This window comes from Macrotis lagotis, chromosome X (assembly GCF_037893015.1).
Source record: "Macrotis lagotis isolate mMagLag1 chromosome X, bilby.v1.9.chrom.fasta, whole genome shotgun sequence".
NCBI classification, from domain to species: Eukaryota; Metazoa; Chordata; class Mammalia; order Peramelemorphia; family Peramelidae; genus Macrotis; species Macrotis lagotis.
In genome coordinates, this window is record NC_133666.1 from 612,185,539 (window position 1) to 612,202,457 (window position 16,919).

The following is a 16,919-nucleotide window of genomic DNA, read 5'->3' on the forward strand; positions in this document are numbered from 1 at the left end:
TTCCAACAATTGTATAGCTGATAAAAAAAAAAAGCACTAAACACTGATATCGGGAGACCTGAGCTCAAATCTAAGATCAGTTATTTATTAGCTGTTGATTTGTAACTCCAATCTTACTTACTCCTATAGAAGACATCATCCTGCCAGAAACTCAGGTTCTCATCCCTGGTTTCATCCAGGACTCTTACCTTCCCTTCCCTTAACACCAGCCCCTTATCCTTTAGGGAATCTGATATTTATTATTGAGTCAGTTTCCTAGCCTTACTGATTTAATTTCCACATTATTTCTTATATCCATTCCATTTGATTCATTCCTATAGTTTAGGCCTTCATCTTCACTTTTCTGTGCTATTTTACATCTTCTTGAACTCTACTTCTAATATCTACTTTCTCCCATCCATATGCTTACCAACTGATGCTATCACAGAGTAAGAGGGAAAACAATATTCAGTGAGGTAGTTAACCTTTATAAGTGGGAGAATCTTACTCTGCTTGGAGTTGTCTATAAAGAAATCATCCACAGTCCCAGTCTCTATACATATCTTCTTTCTATTACACCACCCTGATTCTATGTATCTCAGGGTTTCTGTCCATCAATGAGGGGGTATAGGGTATCAAAGAATTATAACTTGAAAAGCCCTTAGAAGCTATCTAGCCCCAATTCCTACGAGCATCAGAGATAGATTATGAACTCGAGTGCTTCAACTCTAATCCCACTGCTCCTTCCAGAAGCCATTACACTAACAGATTTCTTTAGTGCTTACAATCCTTTGTCAGTCTTTAAAATTTTCCCCACAAAACCCTAATGAAATAGGCAGTCCAAATATTGCAATAGAGTTCATTGGATCTGGAATTAAAAATATCCAGACATATCCAACCTCAGACATGTTCTAGGATGAATGATACTGGGCAAGTCATTTAATCTCTGCTTTAATTTCCTCATTTGTAAAAGGAAGATGTTAACACCTACCTCCCATGGTTGTTGTAAGGATCAAATGAAATAATTTTACTATGTGTTTTGCAAACCTTGAAGTGTTATATAAATGCTAGTTATTTTTATCATTGTTCTTATCTCTATTTTATAGGCAAAGAAACTGAAATTGAAAAAGTTAACCTGATTTGCTCCAGGTCTCCGAGCCAATTAACAGAACTAGAATCTCATCCCCAGCACTCCAACTCCAAAGATCTTTCCATTATGCCACATTGTTAATATTCCCTAATGAAGACAAAAGACTAAGTACACTTATGAAGTGAAGATCTTTGTTAAAATTAGTCTAGTTTTACAAATCTCCAATCATTATGACTCAAAAATATGAATATCTTTTAAACAGTATTAGAAACTAAATGAACACAAACACATGAAAACTTATGCTTCTGTAATTATGGGATTGTCTTTATACTAGTGATGCTTGTCCTTCATTCTCGAAGAAGACCATGATAAAAGAGGTGATGCCCTGACAAACCTGTGAATTGGATTTGAGTGAGGGGGTGCTTGATTAAGTCACCATCCTCATTTATAGGTCACATATTGACTAAGAAGGTCATAAATTAACAGTTTTATGTAAATTTTATTGCTTATTTTATTTATTTTGTTAACTACTTCCCTATTACATTTTAATATGGGTTACTCACACTTCTGCAGTTTTCTTAACACTCTGATTTATACCATCTTACTTCAGTGAATTAACTTTATTCAAAAAGCTTTTATGTATGTTTTTAATCTCCTCCCTCACTGCTTATTTAGTAACTGAAACATTACTACTGGTATATCGTTGCTGCTGCTACTGTTGTTTGTCCATTGTTCTCAAAAAAGACCATGACATCAGGGAGAAGATGCCATGACAAGTACATGAATTGGATTTGAATTGGGGTGGTGGTGGCTGTGCTAAGTCACCAGTCTAATTCTATTTTTTATTTACTGGTAAATTAGAGGGAATAGAATTTTAGAGTCAACAGATAAGGCTCTTCAAATACCAATGAGGTCATACTTCCTCCATTTGATGCAGTTGGTACTTGACCACCTTTAGCAATTTTTTAAAAATTCTGTGTTAATTGTCAAGGCTTTAAAGTTGATAAGTCAGTTCTCTGTAAAGTATTATGTAGAACAGAATGGATAAAAATTACCCCTTCTGTCAAGATGCTTGTATCTCCAGATGTCTTTGCTGTATATGCTTCTTCTCAAGTTTTTGATTAAGTAAAGTCAACCCACTTGGGATATATCTGGTACTGAATCAGTAGGGCATGCCCTGCCAACTGCTAATTGTGCAGTTACCATGCCCCTATTTTTCTCTCTATACAGCCATATGGAAGATCTTTTTACTGTTTAATCAAGCATTAATTTGACTGTCTTTGTTCACTGGCTTTTTTTTATTATATTATTTGTAGTATCCCTATAATTAAATGAGTAATGCTCACAATTCTGATATCTGGATTTTTTTCCCCCCATTTCATTTTGGATGAATCAAGGAGGGGACCAAAAACAGACTGGCTGCAAATCACATAGCAAATTGCTTAGAGCTAGTGCTTAAAATAATTTTTTACTTTGTAATATAATTTGAAAACTGATGAGGAAATACCCTTCTCCCTCCATTTTTTCCTCCCATGATTTATACTGATAATACTGATCTTTTGTTCTTTCATGGAAATTGTATTATTCTTTATACAACTCTGTGAAGTACTATGTTGGTATTTTGAATTGTATTATAATAAACCTATACATTCATCTAAGCAATAATTATTTTTACTATAATAGTTGGCTTTAACCATATACAATGCTCAATAATTTAATTCTTAATCTTATGAAAATTATTTTAATCTATTTAGCTTTTATAGAAATATAATGGCTTTATCATTTTATTTACAGAAGGTTATCATGCTATTTTTCTGAAGCTAATTATGATATCAAATGAATTTAATTTTTTTTCTGAAAAACTCAGAGAACCATAGGAAGATTTACATGAACTGATACAAAGCAAGTCAAGAATAGCCAGGAAAACAATATATACAATGACAACATGAACAGGAAATAAACAACCAACTCCCCCTCCCCATTAGAATTTGTATAATAGTAATGATCAAGGTTGATCTAGGAAAAAGCGTTGAAAAAGCAGACTGTCCTTTCCTCTTTAGCAGGGGTGGGGTAGGGGCCTCTGTGAACCATGTATACTGATTATAGATTTTTAGATGTCAGGAAGTTTTGGTTTTTTTTAAATCAAAATAGCTATAGCACATCATGAAGTTTATTCAGAAGGGAAGCGACTTGGTGACACCTACACTTTAGAAGAACAATATGCAGATAGACTGGAGAAGGAAAGATCTGAGGCACAGGCTAATTAGGAAGCTGCTTCATCTATTCCTAGCAGGACATGATAAAAGCCTGAACTAGGCCAAAGGTCATACATACAAGCAGAAAGAAATATTAACAGACACAGTTGTTGGTTTTGAGGTTTATAAATTTATAACAAATTTGTGGCAAAATTTATAATAAAAATTTGTTACAAGGAATAGCTTGCAAGATAATTTTAAAATGAATACACTAAAAATAACATTTAAAAAATTGAAACAAAACCAGAAAATTGAAAACTAGTGATCCTGTAACAAGATGTTCACCTCAAATAATACTGAAATCATTGTAGCTGGTCAGTAATATTTCTCAGTTAATTAAAAAAAAGATGTCATTCTATGCACAGCAATTTTGCAGAGATAACAAAAAATAGTAAGGACTCAAAACTTCTAGAATGAGGCATAATAATGTACCATTGAAGGAGGTATGAACTGATTTGATCTTTTTTGAAAGGAATTTTACTGTAAGAGCTCCAAAAAGATTTATACCAGTGATCCCAAACTAAGGAGGTCATTAAAACATCTGAATAAACAAATTAGCACATAAATGCATTTTCTCTGTTAGTATATACTGATAGATTTATATTTGCTTTAACACATCTTCTTCCACTGCAGAGATAAGATATCTTGCATGTTCTATAGAAGAACAAACTTGATGAGAACTTAGGAAAAGCACAGGAATAAGGTTAAAAATTGTGGAATCAGATTTAGGGTAGTAGTTGGGTGAAGCATTACACAAACCATATGAATAGGCAGAATGGAAGTACATTCACTTGTTTGTGGCCTGTTATATTTAAGCTGATAAAAAAATCAAAAATTAAATTGTCTGAAGTCAAAGACTGTTTTATAGTCATATTAAAAGGTCATATGTATTTATTTCAAGATATTGTCAGTCATGTATCACTATTACCAGAAGATACATTAGCAAATTATCTAAGAGGCCTAGAAGGTTGAAATAAGATCAAAGTTTCACAATAAGTGATAGCATAAGGATTCACAGAATCACAGAGGTAAAAGGGGTTCCAAAATGAAACCTAACCTAGTTCCTCACTGGGACAACAAGGTCCTTGAAAATATCAGCACTGAATTGAAGCCTCTAGGGAGATACAATTTAAGGAGGGTATTGACAAAAGAGAATGGTTCTGCTAAGGGTTTAGGAAGTTATTCCTCACCTTTAGTTAAAATCTACCTCTTTCTCTCTCTCTACAACTTCTGCTCCTAGTTCTGGTCTTTGGAGTCAATAAGAGTAATTTATTAATGGAATTAATTAAACAAATTAATCCCTCTTCTAGAGAATGATTCTATTTATTCCTTATAAGTTCAGATTTTCTTCGCTATATACCACTACCACTTTTCAAAAATATTTTTGAATATATATTTTGGGGGGGGGGGGACAGCTAGGTGGCATAGTGGATAGAGCATTGGTCCTGGAGTCAGGAAGTCTTGAATTCAAATTCAGTCTCAGACACTTAATAATTACTTAGCTGTGTGATCTTGGGCAAATCATTTAACCCCATTGTCTTGGGAAAAAAATACATATTTTGTAATCTAAAAGTAAAAGGCCATTCTTTCTTGCAATTTCAATGTTGACAAATATTTCTCCTTTGAAGATAGATATTATTTTTAAACAACCAAAGATTCAGAATCAAGGTAAATATATTGAACAAATTACTAATTCCTGGGATTCATAAGCAGGCTCAGAAAGATATTTCAATGGACACCTACTAAAAAATTTTTTTTCGAATAATGGCAATGTCACTGGAGTGTGTGTGTGTGTGTGTGTGTGTGTACACATACTCAAGTTTTTCAATAACTAGTCACTTTTCATTTTACTCTATGGTCCTTTTCATACCAATCTGTCCCTATTCCCTTCTTTCAGTTCTAGAATCATAATCAAACCACGAGCAATAATCAAATCAACTGTCATTCCTCCACCACTCCTGCACAGCATCCCTCACCAACACTGTAATTATCTAATGGAAAATATTTTTCCCCAGTCACTTCTCCACTATGAGTAATGTCCTTCTCTAATAGAATGCAAACCTGTTGAGGGCAGGGATTGCTTTTATTTTTTTAAAAGAATCTGTATCCTCTGTTAGCATAGTATTTAGCAAATAGTAAGGGCTTAATAAATGCTTTTTCATTTATTCATCTGTGGTGAAGAAATTTCTTATGTTATTAAACACACTAGTACTGCTTTTTAAAAAGTGATAAAATAACTTTAATTGCTTTATCAATATTCATCACATTACTCTATAGTAATCAGCTCACATGTATATAGCATTTTAATTTACAAATAACAATATATATTACATAGTAACATTTTTTCAGCATTTGGAAATTTGTAAATAACTTTTCTTATAAGCAATTCTATGAGAGAGTTGATATAACAATTATTTTTACAAATTTATGGATAAGGTGATTTGTTCAAGGTCACAAAGATCAACAGATATGACTTAGAATGAGACCTCAATGCTTTATTTACTGTAACACAGGACTTCTGATAACAGAAGAAATTTTTAAAAAATAGAATTCTTAAGATTGGAAACATATCTGCAGAATTATTAAACTGTATCCTTTAACACTTTTTTTCTTTTGAAGCTAATGCAAGGATACAATGAGATGCCTAGTATGAGTTTTTAAACCTATAGTGAGAAACAAGATTTTCCAAAATTATCAGAGAAAGTAGGGCAAGCTAGTAACAGTATAACATAATGAAACAAAGTTGACAAGACTGAGAACAGTTTGAGAAAAAGAACTGGAGTTGAGAAAATGAACATTTAACATAATCATCTTTTATTAAGCACTTGAGAAATCACTTTTTTTTCTAAAGACATTACAAACAAAACAAGCAAAGCAAATCCAAGGCTAAATTTGAAAAAAATGAAATTATGTGAATATTGATTCGGGACCTTTGGAAGTGAGCTAAATCTCTTACTACTCCTGGGAAGTTCCTAGAACTTGAGAAATGAAAGGGCCTTTCTGGAAGCCATCTTGTTCAACTTTAAATTGAAGCATGAATCACTTCCTTCTAAATATACCTCACAAAAAGTCACATAAAGTTATTTTAATGTGGAAAAGGGTGCTCTGTTCTACTGACATCACTTATTAGGCCTCATAATTTAAGAAGGACATTGACATAAGACATGTATCCAGAGGAAGGTTGCCCTGAAAGGGAATAAGTTTCCCATCATAAGAATTGTTTTAAAAGGGTCAGGATTAATTACTTTTTTAGGATTACTACAGATTAAAGGGAAATTCATACATCTACTACTGATGGATTCAAGAACAAGTGTTTTCCAACTATAAGGCAAATTTTACCTGACTAAAACTCTGATTCTGAAAGTTCTTCATGTCTTAAAATCTAGAAATTCTTTTAGAAGTTGGCTTTTTCTCCTGGTTCATATCATTTCAACTTCTAAGAACTAGTTTGGTGAAAATCCAAGAGTTGCTCTAAAGGTTCTAGATATATTATTATGATGATTTAAGTCCTTTCCTACTAAGAGAGACTAACAAAACTTTACACTATTTGCATAATATCATGAAAGATAACAGGGCATAGTAGTTAGATGTCTAACCTTGAAGCTAGAATGATATCTGTTTTAAGTCTTGCCTCAACCTATTGTATGATCATGGGAAAGCCAACTTCATCTTGTAGGGCTCTAGACCAAAGAATACACAGCCACAAACTGCGAAGTGCAGCTTAAATCACTTTAATTAAGAAATAGATAACAAAACTAAAGAATATACATAATGTGAATATGTAGTTTTCTAAGTCAATATGTGACCTACAGGGGTCATTCTATACAGTTTAGTGGTCCTTGTTTCTATGGGAATTTGACACAATGCTCTAGAACCACAATTTATGAAGAAGGTCCCATATTGAACTGGCAAAAGGAGTTTCCTATTCAAATTAATCCACTGGTTAAGCACTTATATCTAAGTAGCCATTAATGCATCATTAGCAAAATTTGACAAGTGACTTACAAACCACAAAATGACAAAACTGTGAGACATGACTTGTAGAAGTCAAGATGTGAGAGTAGGCAGTAAATTTCCCACAGTCACCTCCAAACAACCATAAAATAGAACCCCAAAACAAATCCTGGAAGAACAGAACAAGCAACAATCTTTGAGTCTAAGACATGTGGAACAGCAAGAAAGTCTGTCTCATTTGGGTAAAAGGAAAACACAGTACAGGACAAGAAGCAACCCAGAGCAAGCCAGCAGCAAGCCCCACCTCAGCAAACCAATGGGAGATATTGAACCCCCAGTACTGTAGAGCAGACAATGCCAACACCAGGACTTCCCACATGCCTCAGCATATGCAGAGGAACCAGCCAACTTCAGCTCAAAGAACCACCAAGAGCTCCACCATAGCCCCAGGCAAATTGGCAGCCTCCAGCAACCAGACCACATGGGTCAATATATCCCCAGGGAAATGCAAAAACATCCCAGGACCTCAGCTCTCCCCAGGTACCAGCACATGGACCCTGGCTCAGGAAAGCTACCAGTAACAACAGCAACAGCCACCACAACCCCAAATTCCCTCAGACAACAGAGAACCACACATAGAGTCACTCCTGGGCCTCAGGGCAACATCAGTACAGCCTCTGGCACAAGTGCCCTTTCCAACCTGGAAGCAGAGCTCAAATTTAAAAGAAAGGAAAAAAATCCAAAGAAGATGAGAAAAAATCAACAACAGAAATCTGATCACAGTAAGTTATTATGGTGACAGGGAAGATCAAGACAGAGATTCAGATGAGGACAACAATGTCAAAACATCTATGGGCAAATCCCAAAGAAAATGGAAAGTGGACTCAAACCCAGAAAGAACTCATAGAAAAGCTCAAAAAGGAGCTTAAAACCCATAATAGATGTAGAAGAAAAATTGGAAAAAAGAAATGAGAATTAATGCAGAAGAATTATGAAAAAAGTCATCAGCTTAGAAAGACAGCTGCCTTAAGAAAGAAAGAAAGAAAGAAAGAAAGAAAGAAAGAAAGAAAGAAAGAAAGAAAGAAAAGCAGCTGCCTAAAAAGTAGAATTGGACAAATGGAAATGGAGATACAAAAATCCACTAAAGAAAACAATTCCTTAAAAATAAAACTAGCCAAATGCTAAATGAAGTATAAATGCTGAGAAAAATAATTCCATAAAAATTAGAATTAGGCAAATAGAAGATGACATCTCTATGAGACATCAAGAATCAAAGAAATTCAAAGGAATTGAAAAATAGAAGAAATTGCAAAATATATCATTTGAAAACAACTGACCTGGAAAAAAAGATCCAGAGAGACAATGTCCTCTGAAAGGAGGACCAGAATAGCATCTTTCAAGAAATTATCAAGGAAACTGTCCTGATAGCCTAGAACCAGAGGGAAAATAGGATCTGAAAAAAATCTACTGATCACTTCAGAAAAGAGAATCCAAAATAAAAACTCCGAGGAGCATTATAATCAAATTTTAGAACTATCAATTCAAGGGAAAAAATACTGCAAATGGCCAGAAAAAAACAATTCAAGTATCAAGAAATTTCCATCCAGATTACACTGGATTTGTGGTTGCAACTTTAAAGGATCAGAGATCCCAGAACATGATGTTCTGAAAGGAAAAGGAGCAGACTACAACAAAGAATCAACAGTCATTCAATTAAATGGAAAGATTTCTAGCTTTCATAGGGAGAAGAAAATTGAACAAAAACTTTGATCTCAATATCAAGACCCAAGACAAGCCAAAAAGAGGTAAAAGGGGAAAAGAAAGGGATCCAAAGAAGCTGAACTGTTTACATTCCTACATGGGACATTGATAGTTGTAATTCTTTAAAACTGTACCACTATTAGTACAGGAATATACATAGACAGAGGGTACAGGCATAAAGTAATTTGAGGGAATGACATAAAACAATAACTAAGGGATGAGAAAGAGGAGTATAATGAATACAGAAGGGAGATATATTGGGGCATATGAAGAGGCACAAAAAATCTACCACTGGGGTGGCTAGGTGGCGCAGTGGATAGAGCACCGGCCCTGGAGCCAGGTGTACCTGAGTTCAAATCTGGCCTCAAACACGTAATAATTATCTAGCTGTATGGCCTTGGGCAAGCCACTTAACCCCACTACCTTGTAAAAACAAAAACAAAAACAAAAACAAAATCTACCACACTGGAGGGAAAGATGGAAGGGTGAGCAATGAGTATTGCTTGGATCTTACTCCCAACAGTATTGATTCAAAGAAGGAATAATAAACAAAATCAAGCTGAATACAGAAATCTATCTTATCTAATAATAGGAGGGGAGGGGCAGGACTGATAGAAGAAAGGGCAGACAAGGGGAAGTGGTAGACAGAAGCGAAATACTGTCAAGGAGGGAAGGGGTGAAAGAAGAGAGAGGACAAATAGGAAGAAAAAGAAGATGAAGAGAAGTACAGAGTTAGCGATCATTTACTGTGATTATGAATGAGATGAACCCTTCTATAAAAGACAAGCAGATAGCAGAGTAGATAAAAGACCAGAATCCCGCAATGTTATTTACAAGAAAACACACCTGAAGCAGAGACAAACAAACAGAATAAAGGATAGGGTTAGAGCAGAATCTATTATGCTTCTGCTGAAGTAAGGAATGCTGGCATAGCAATCCTGACAATGCAAAAATAGATCTAAGTAAAAGAAATAAGGACGGAAACTACATCTTGTTAAAAGGTATCAAAGACAATGAATATTATCAATATTAAACATATATGCACCAAGTGGTATATAGTTTCCAAATTCATTTTCCTATAGCATTTTATTTTTCTGCAGATTCTGTAAAAACAATTTTTAACATTTATTCTTAAAACTTTGAGTTCCCAGTTCTTTCCCTATCCATCCCCACCTCTATTGAGAAGGCTACCAATTCAACATGTAATACATGAGCTGTCATGCAAAAACATTTCTATAAAAGTCATGTTGTGAAAGAAAATATAGAACCTCCCCCCAAAAAGACCTCAAGAAAGGATAAAGTTTTAAAAAAGTATGGTTCAATTTGTATTCAGTTCTTTCTCTGGGAATGTATAACATTTTTCATCCTAAGTCTCTCAGAGTTGTCTTCGATGGATATATTGCTAGGAACAGCTAACTCATTTACAGATGATCTACAGTATTCAAATACTTGAAGAAGTTAAGTGAGTTACAGGTTCATGACCAAACAAGAAATAGAGGGCATTATGAAACGTAAACTTGTTATGTGAATTATAATAAATTAAAAAGGTTTAGTACAAACAAAATCAATGCAACCAAGATTAGAAGAAGGCACACGGTTAGGAAACAATCTTTACAGCAAATGTCTCTGCTAAAGGTCTCATTTCTCAAATATAAAGAGAACAGAGTCAAATTTATAAGAATACAAGTTATTCCATAACTGATAAAGGGTCAAAGGTCATTAACAGGCAGTTTTCAGATGAAAAATCAAAGCTATCTATAAGAAAATGAAGAAGTGCTCTAAATCATCTTGATTAGAAAAATGCAAATTAAAATAACTCTGAGGTACCACCTCTTACCTTTCAGACTGGTTAATAGGACAAAAAAAAAAACCAAGGAAAATGATAAATGTTGGAGAAGATGTGGGAAAAATGGGACATTAATGGACAATTGGAATAGTAAACTCATCCAACCATTCTGGAGGCCAATTTAGATCTAAGTTCAAATAGTAACCAAACTGTATATATGCTTTGATTCAGCAATACCACTACTAGTTCTGTATCCCAGAAATCATTTTGTGTTGGCAAAATACTGGAAATTGAGGGGATGCCCATCAATGAATGACTGAACAAGCTGTGGGAGATGAATGTAATGGAATACTATTATGCAATTAAAAATGAAGAATGGGAAGATTTCAGAAAAACCTGGAAAACCTCATACAAACCAATGCAAAGTGAAATAAGCAGAAGCAGGAAAATATACATAGTATCAGCAATACTATGCGCATTGACCAAATATGACTACTTCAGTTCTTCTCAGCAACACAATGCTATACGCAAATCAAAGCATACTATTTTCATTTATTTTATTCTTTTTCAGGTTTTTCCTTTTGATCTATTTCTTCTTTCACAACTTATGACTGTATTTCACGTATATAACCCATATCAAACCTGCATCAAATTGCTTACCATTTTGGGAAGAAAGGAAGGGAGAAAAAATTCGAAACTTAAAATCTTGTAAAATCAAATGCTAAAAATAATACTGACATGTAATTGAGAAAAAATAAAATGCTATTTTAAAAATGGAACTATTGCTTCTTAGTCCCATTTTGCCAATATGTCATTGTAAATATACTAGAAATTGTTGTACTGTAGGTTGGGAACTTCATTTTATATTTAAAACAGAAAAAAATGAGGTCATTCATGAAGAGTTCTAACATTTCATGTCCCCCATGGAGTTCCTCTTTTCCTCCACTTTATGATGAAGACGTGATCCTTTCACTTGACAAGTTCAACCCCTTTTATAAATACCATTTATCTTATCCTATCCCAATTTCTCTAGTAGACTGTTCCCTCTATAATCCTTATTCTCAGCAGTTTTCAATGTCTCCTTATCTCTCAGCTTCATTGTTGCTATCTGTAAGCATACCAAAGTTCCCTCATCATTAAAAAAAATCAACTTGATCTTATTATATTATCTATCTTGATCTTTCTTGCCCTTGTCAGTAAAAAAAATCCTTCTAAAAACTTCTACACCTGATGCTTTTACTTTCTCCCCTTTCACTTTCTTCTAAATCCTCTGCTTATGACTTCAACTGAAATTTTTTCTGCAAATTTATCATTAGGTTTTAATTTCTACATCAAAGTCTTTTCTTAATCCTCTTCCTTCTTGAACTTTATGAAGAATCTGACACTGTTGAACACCTTTGTTCTGGGTTTCTGTGACACTGCTCATTGTATTCCCTTTTCCTGCCTGACCTCTCCTGAGTTTCATCTGCTGCATCATCAAACCATTTCAAGCCCCCTCACTATTTATGAAACCCAAGGTTGTCCGGGGTTCTTTTTCCAACATTCACTCGGTAATGTTATCAGTTCAGTGCAGATTATTCCCGTTACTATATATGCAGCCACAGCCTTTCTCATGAATTTTATTACAGCATCATGAACTATCTACTGTATCTTTCAAATTAGATGTCCTGTATAGCAACCTCAAAGTGAGTATGTCTAACACAGAATCCATTATTTTTCCTCAAAATCCTCCCCTCTCTGACTTTCCTGCTACTATTCAGTTTAATACCATCTTCCCAGACCTAGGTTTTCAACCTCAATGCCACCCTGAACTCTTTTCTCTAGCTCAAAAAATCCAGTTACCAAATACTATAATTTATCTCTCTCAATCTCTCACATATAAGGGGAAAGGAATAAGCATTTGGATAGCACCTATTATGTGTCCTAAACTGTCCCAAGTACTTTCCCCCCCCAAGCACTTTTTACAATTATTACCTTATCTGCTCCTCTAAAAGGGAGATGCTCTTATTATTTACATTTTATAGGGGAGTAAATTAAAGCAAACTGAAGCAAGTGACTTGCTTCACCTAGTTAGTACATTACCTAAGGCCTAATTTGATCTCAGGTCTTCCTGATTCCAGGCCCAGCAGTCTTTCATGGTGCCAACAGCTGCCTCTCTAGTTCCAGAGCCAAGAGCCCAGCTCACATCCTCATTACTTCTCTCACCTGGAATATTGCCAGAGACCACCTGATCTCTCTGGCTCAAGCCAGCCCTCACAAAGTTGATGGATAGACTTGTTTTCAACCCTCCCTCATCACTTTCTAGTGCACCCCATGTCCTTCAACAATCAGATAGCTCCCCCTGCCCTTCCCTCTCACCCTCTCTCCCCTTCCGTCCCCCCTGCCCCCCCCACACACAGACACACACACACAGATTCACTATACACCTCCAGCTCTGGGGATCTCTGCCTTCCTCCTTGACACAGCTCCAGGACTCCCAGGACACACTCAACCAGATGGGGGTGTGATCCGCTCTCTTCTCATTTTCACACATGTGACTGTACACCAGAAGATGCTGTGAGCTCCTATAGCACTAGGGATTTTGCTTTTACTTTATGCCCCAGTCTTTAGAACTATGTCTATAATACTGCTAGTCATGAATAAACATGTGCTGCTTGACTGATTTGAAAAAGATCATTTCTCTTCAAGTGGCCTGACAAATCAAACTCTGGCCAGAGTCAGGAAGACTTGTTTTAAAATGTGGCTTCAGACACAGAGAGTTGGGTGACTGTGTACTTTTGTCTGTCTCAGTTTCCTCAATTGTAAAACAGGAACAACAATAGCTCTTTCCTGACAGGGTGGTTGTGGGAAATCAAACAAGATAACATTTGTACCAAGTTCTGCATGGAGTTTGGTACACAACAGATGCATAATAAATGCTTGTTTCCTTCCTTTCCTCAAATAAAAAAAGTGATCATCTTTTGAATCCCCTAATTTTGAGTATGCTCTATTTTTCATACAGAAACTGGTATTTGGAATAGAGTACTACATTTAGAGTAAAAGGGTCTGCTACTTCTGACTAAAAAATTCTGAGATCAAAAATTATGACTTCACCAGAAGTTACAAACTGAAGGAGCTAAACTTCATGATTGATAGTCCCTTCCAGTACTAAATCCTAGAAGGTGACTAACAACACCTAAGCATATGGAAAGAGCCAAAGATTCAACTACCAAATGAAAATAATAATGGCTTCATGTACCTGCTGATAAAAGAAATTCAAAGTTGGCTTGTCTTCTGTAAACTGGTTCAAAAATCCTTTTGGCAAGTAACGTATTCTCAACTCATATCTAGAAGAGCAAAAAAAGGACAATTAAGTTAGAAATAATAATTATGAAAATTCAGTCTATAAACAAGAATTCATTTATATAGTGGTCCACAAATTGCTTTCAACAAAACCCTCTGTATGAGAAATGTATTTTACATATTATCATTCCCATTTTGTAGATAAGGAAATTGTGATTCATGAAAATCAAAACATTTGTAGAAGGTCACATAAGTGGAAAGCATTAGTTGAAAAGGCAAGACTGTTTAGGTTTTTGACACCAAGAACTTAGGTAGACCCCAAGCAAATTTCTTCTCTACGTCTTCAGTTGCTTGGAAGACGGGTTCTTTCTACTGCCTACAACAAGGACTGTCAAGTCAAAGAGTCACAACTTGTGCTTCCCTCAACAATGGCAAGTAGGAAGAAGTAGGGGTGTTGAGCTTCTGATATGGTGGGTACTACTATCCCTGGAGTGCCTGAACAACAGTGGAGTCTGGTGGAAGCAGAGTTGCTAGTTGGATTCAGGCACTTTTCAGCCTTCTCTCAGATAGCCTAGCTGCTTCAGCTAAGCTAACTTGTCTGTCTCCTTAATGGCAATTAGTAAGCAGAAGATGTTGGCGGGGGCCAGGATGAAAGATTTCATCTTCACAAGGATTCTTCCTCTGAAATACTACTGTGGCAGCCAGGTGGAAGCAATTCAATCCAAAATTAAACAGGAATTCCAAATACTGCATTGCCATTAAGTGTTATCCAAGTAGCTCTCTAGACAGTCAGGAGTCATAAAGACTTGTTTTTAATATAGCCTCATTTATTACCTATATGACTCTGGACAAATGACTTAATTCTCTCAAGGCCCAGTTTCCTCAGCTGTAAAATGGGGATAGTAACAGCACCTATCAAATAAAGGGACTATTCAGAATCAAATAGGGAGACATATGTAAACCTGAAAGATATAAATATTATGAAAATTATTATCCATTTGAAAACTTCAGGTGATAAAGAATTCTGAAACAGCCCATTCCACTTTTAGACAGGTATAATTGTAAGGAGGTTTTTCCTTCCATCCGACCAAATCCTTTCAGAGGACCTTCTTATTGTTCCTAGTTGTCCTTTAAAATCAAGCGAAACAAGGCTGATGCCTCTATTATTTAATTACCTTTCCAAGACTTGAGGACAGCTACATCATTCTTCGACTAAGTCTTTGCTCTTTTACACACACACACACACACACACACACACACACGGTTCCCTTAAAAGATCTTTTGTTTTTAAAAAGTGTTTCTTAAGCTCTGAGATATTTTTCCTCTGAGATATTTTTCAACAAAAAAAAAATCCTTTCAAACAATTACAATTATGAAACTTTTGAAGATCAAAGTATCTGATAAAACTCTGATGAAATCCTTTTGGAAAAGGGAGAAATATGACCTACACAAGAATGAATGATTATTAAGTGTTTATTTTGTACAAAAGCAATGCTAAGTGTTGAATTTGTGGGGAAAAAAAGAAAGTAAGATAATCCCTTCTCTCTAAGTGCTCATGGCCTAAAGAGGGAGGCAACACATGGAAGGTTTCACCTAACAGCTTCCCTGTTCCTCAGGACATAATGACAAAACAGATGAAGTCCCCTCCTCAGTGTCCTTAGCTGGATTCACATCCAGACCCCCTAACTATAGGGTTCTGTCTTGGATCCTTTTCTCTTATTCCTCTTTATTATTTCATTTAGTGATTTCATCAGCTCCCATAGATTTAACTACCATCTCTGCTGATAATTCTACAATCTACCTATCTTATCTTATTTTTTCTACTAACTTCCAATCTCACATCTCCAATAGCCTTTCAAACATCTCAGACTAGATGTTTTGTAGCATCTTAAACTAAACATGTTCAAAATTGAACTTATTATGTTCCCCCCCCCCCCCATTACTGCCAAAGGAAACAACATCTTTCCAGACGCTAAAGCTTGGACTCCACATTATCTCACAATTAACTCACACCTCTATCTACTGCCTACATCTGTCAATCTCATCTTCCCAATATCTCTTATATATGCCCCCTTCTTTCTTCTGACATTGATACCCTCATCATCCCATTCCTGGACAACTGCAATAGCTGGCTGATGGGTCTGCCCGCCTCAATTCTCTCCTTAATTCAACACTCTTCATTCATCCGCTGAAGTGATTTTCCACATTACTCTGTACTCAAACTTCAGTAGCTCCTTATCCCCTTCAGAATCAAATGCAAAATGCTCTGGTTGGCATTCAAAGCCCTTCAAAACTCAGCCCCCTCCTATCTTTGCAGTCTTCTAATCCTTCCCTCCCCCAAGAAATGAACTCTTCAGTCAGGTGACACTGGTTTCCTGACTGTTCCATCTCTTGACTCCAGGCATGTTCTCTGGCTCTCCCCCACACCTGGAATGCTCCCTCCCTCCCTCTAAATAGACCTCTAACAATTCATCTTCCACATAAAGGCAAACCCCTTTAATTCCCTCTTAATTCTATCCGTTGATTGTCTCCTATTTATTCCACATAGAGTTTTTTGGTACATAGTTCTTTGTTTGCAGTCTTCCCAATTAGATTTTGAACTCTGTAAAATCAGGAACTGTCTTTTGACTCTTTTTCTACACACAGCACACTTGAAACATGGTAAGTACTTAAAAGCTTAATGAATGACTTAGCAATTGAAAGTTGATTGTAAGATCTCAGGAGTACAAAATAATGGGACAAATTTTACTGTATACATTCAAATGCAGCTTCTTCATAGATACAATAAACTTTTTTACTGAAAATAAAATTC

At 35.5% G+C, this 16,919-nt stretch overlaps 1 protein-coding gene across 8 annotated transcripts in view; it reads right to left on the bottom strand.

The window, feature by feature from the left end:
* PTK2 (protein tyrosine kinase 2) overlaps positions 1-16,919 on the bottom strand; it is a 420,621-nt gene that overhangs the window by 230,122 nt on the left and 173,580 nt on the right. For all 8 annotated transcript variants that reach the window (XM_074202742.1, XM_074202744.1, XM_074202735.1 and 5 more), the window contains one exon: positions 14,064-14,151. Coding sequence is in view for 7 of the 8 variants with exons in the window: in XM_074202744.1 (XP_074058845.1) it covers positions 14,064-14,151 (88 nt within the window). In the remaining variant the exon portion in view is untranslated. Of the gene's footprint in view, positions 1-14,063; positions 14,152-16,919 lie in introns of those variants that run through there.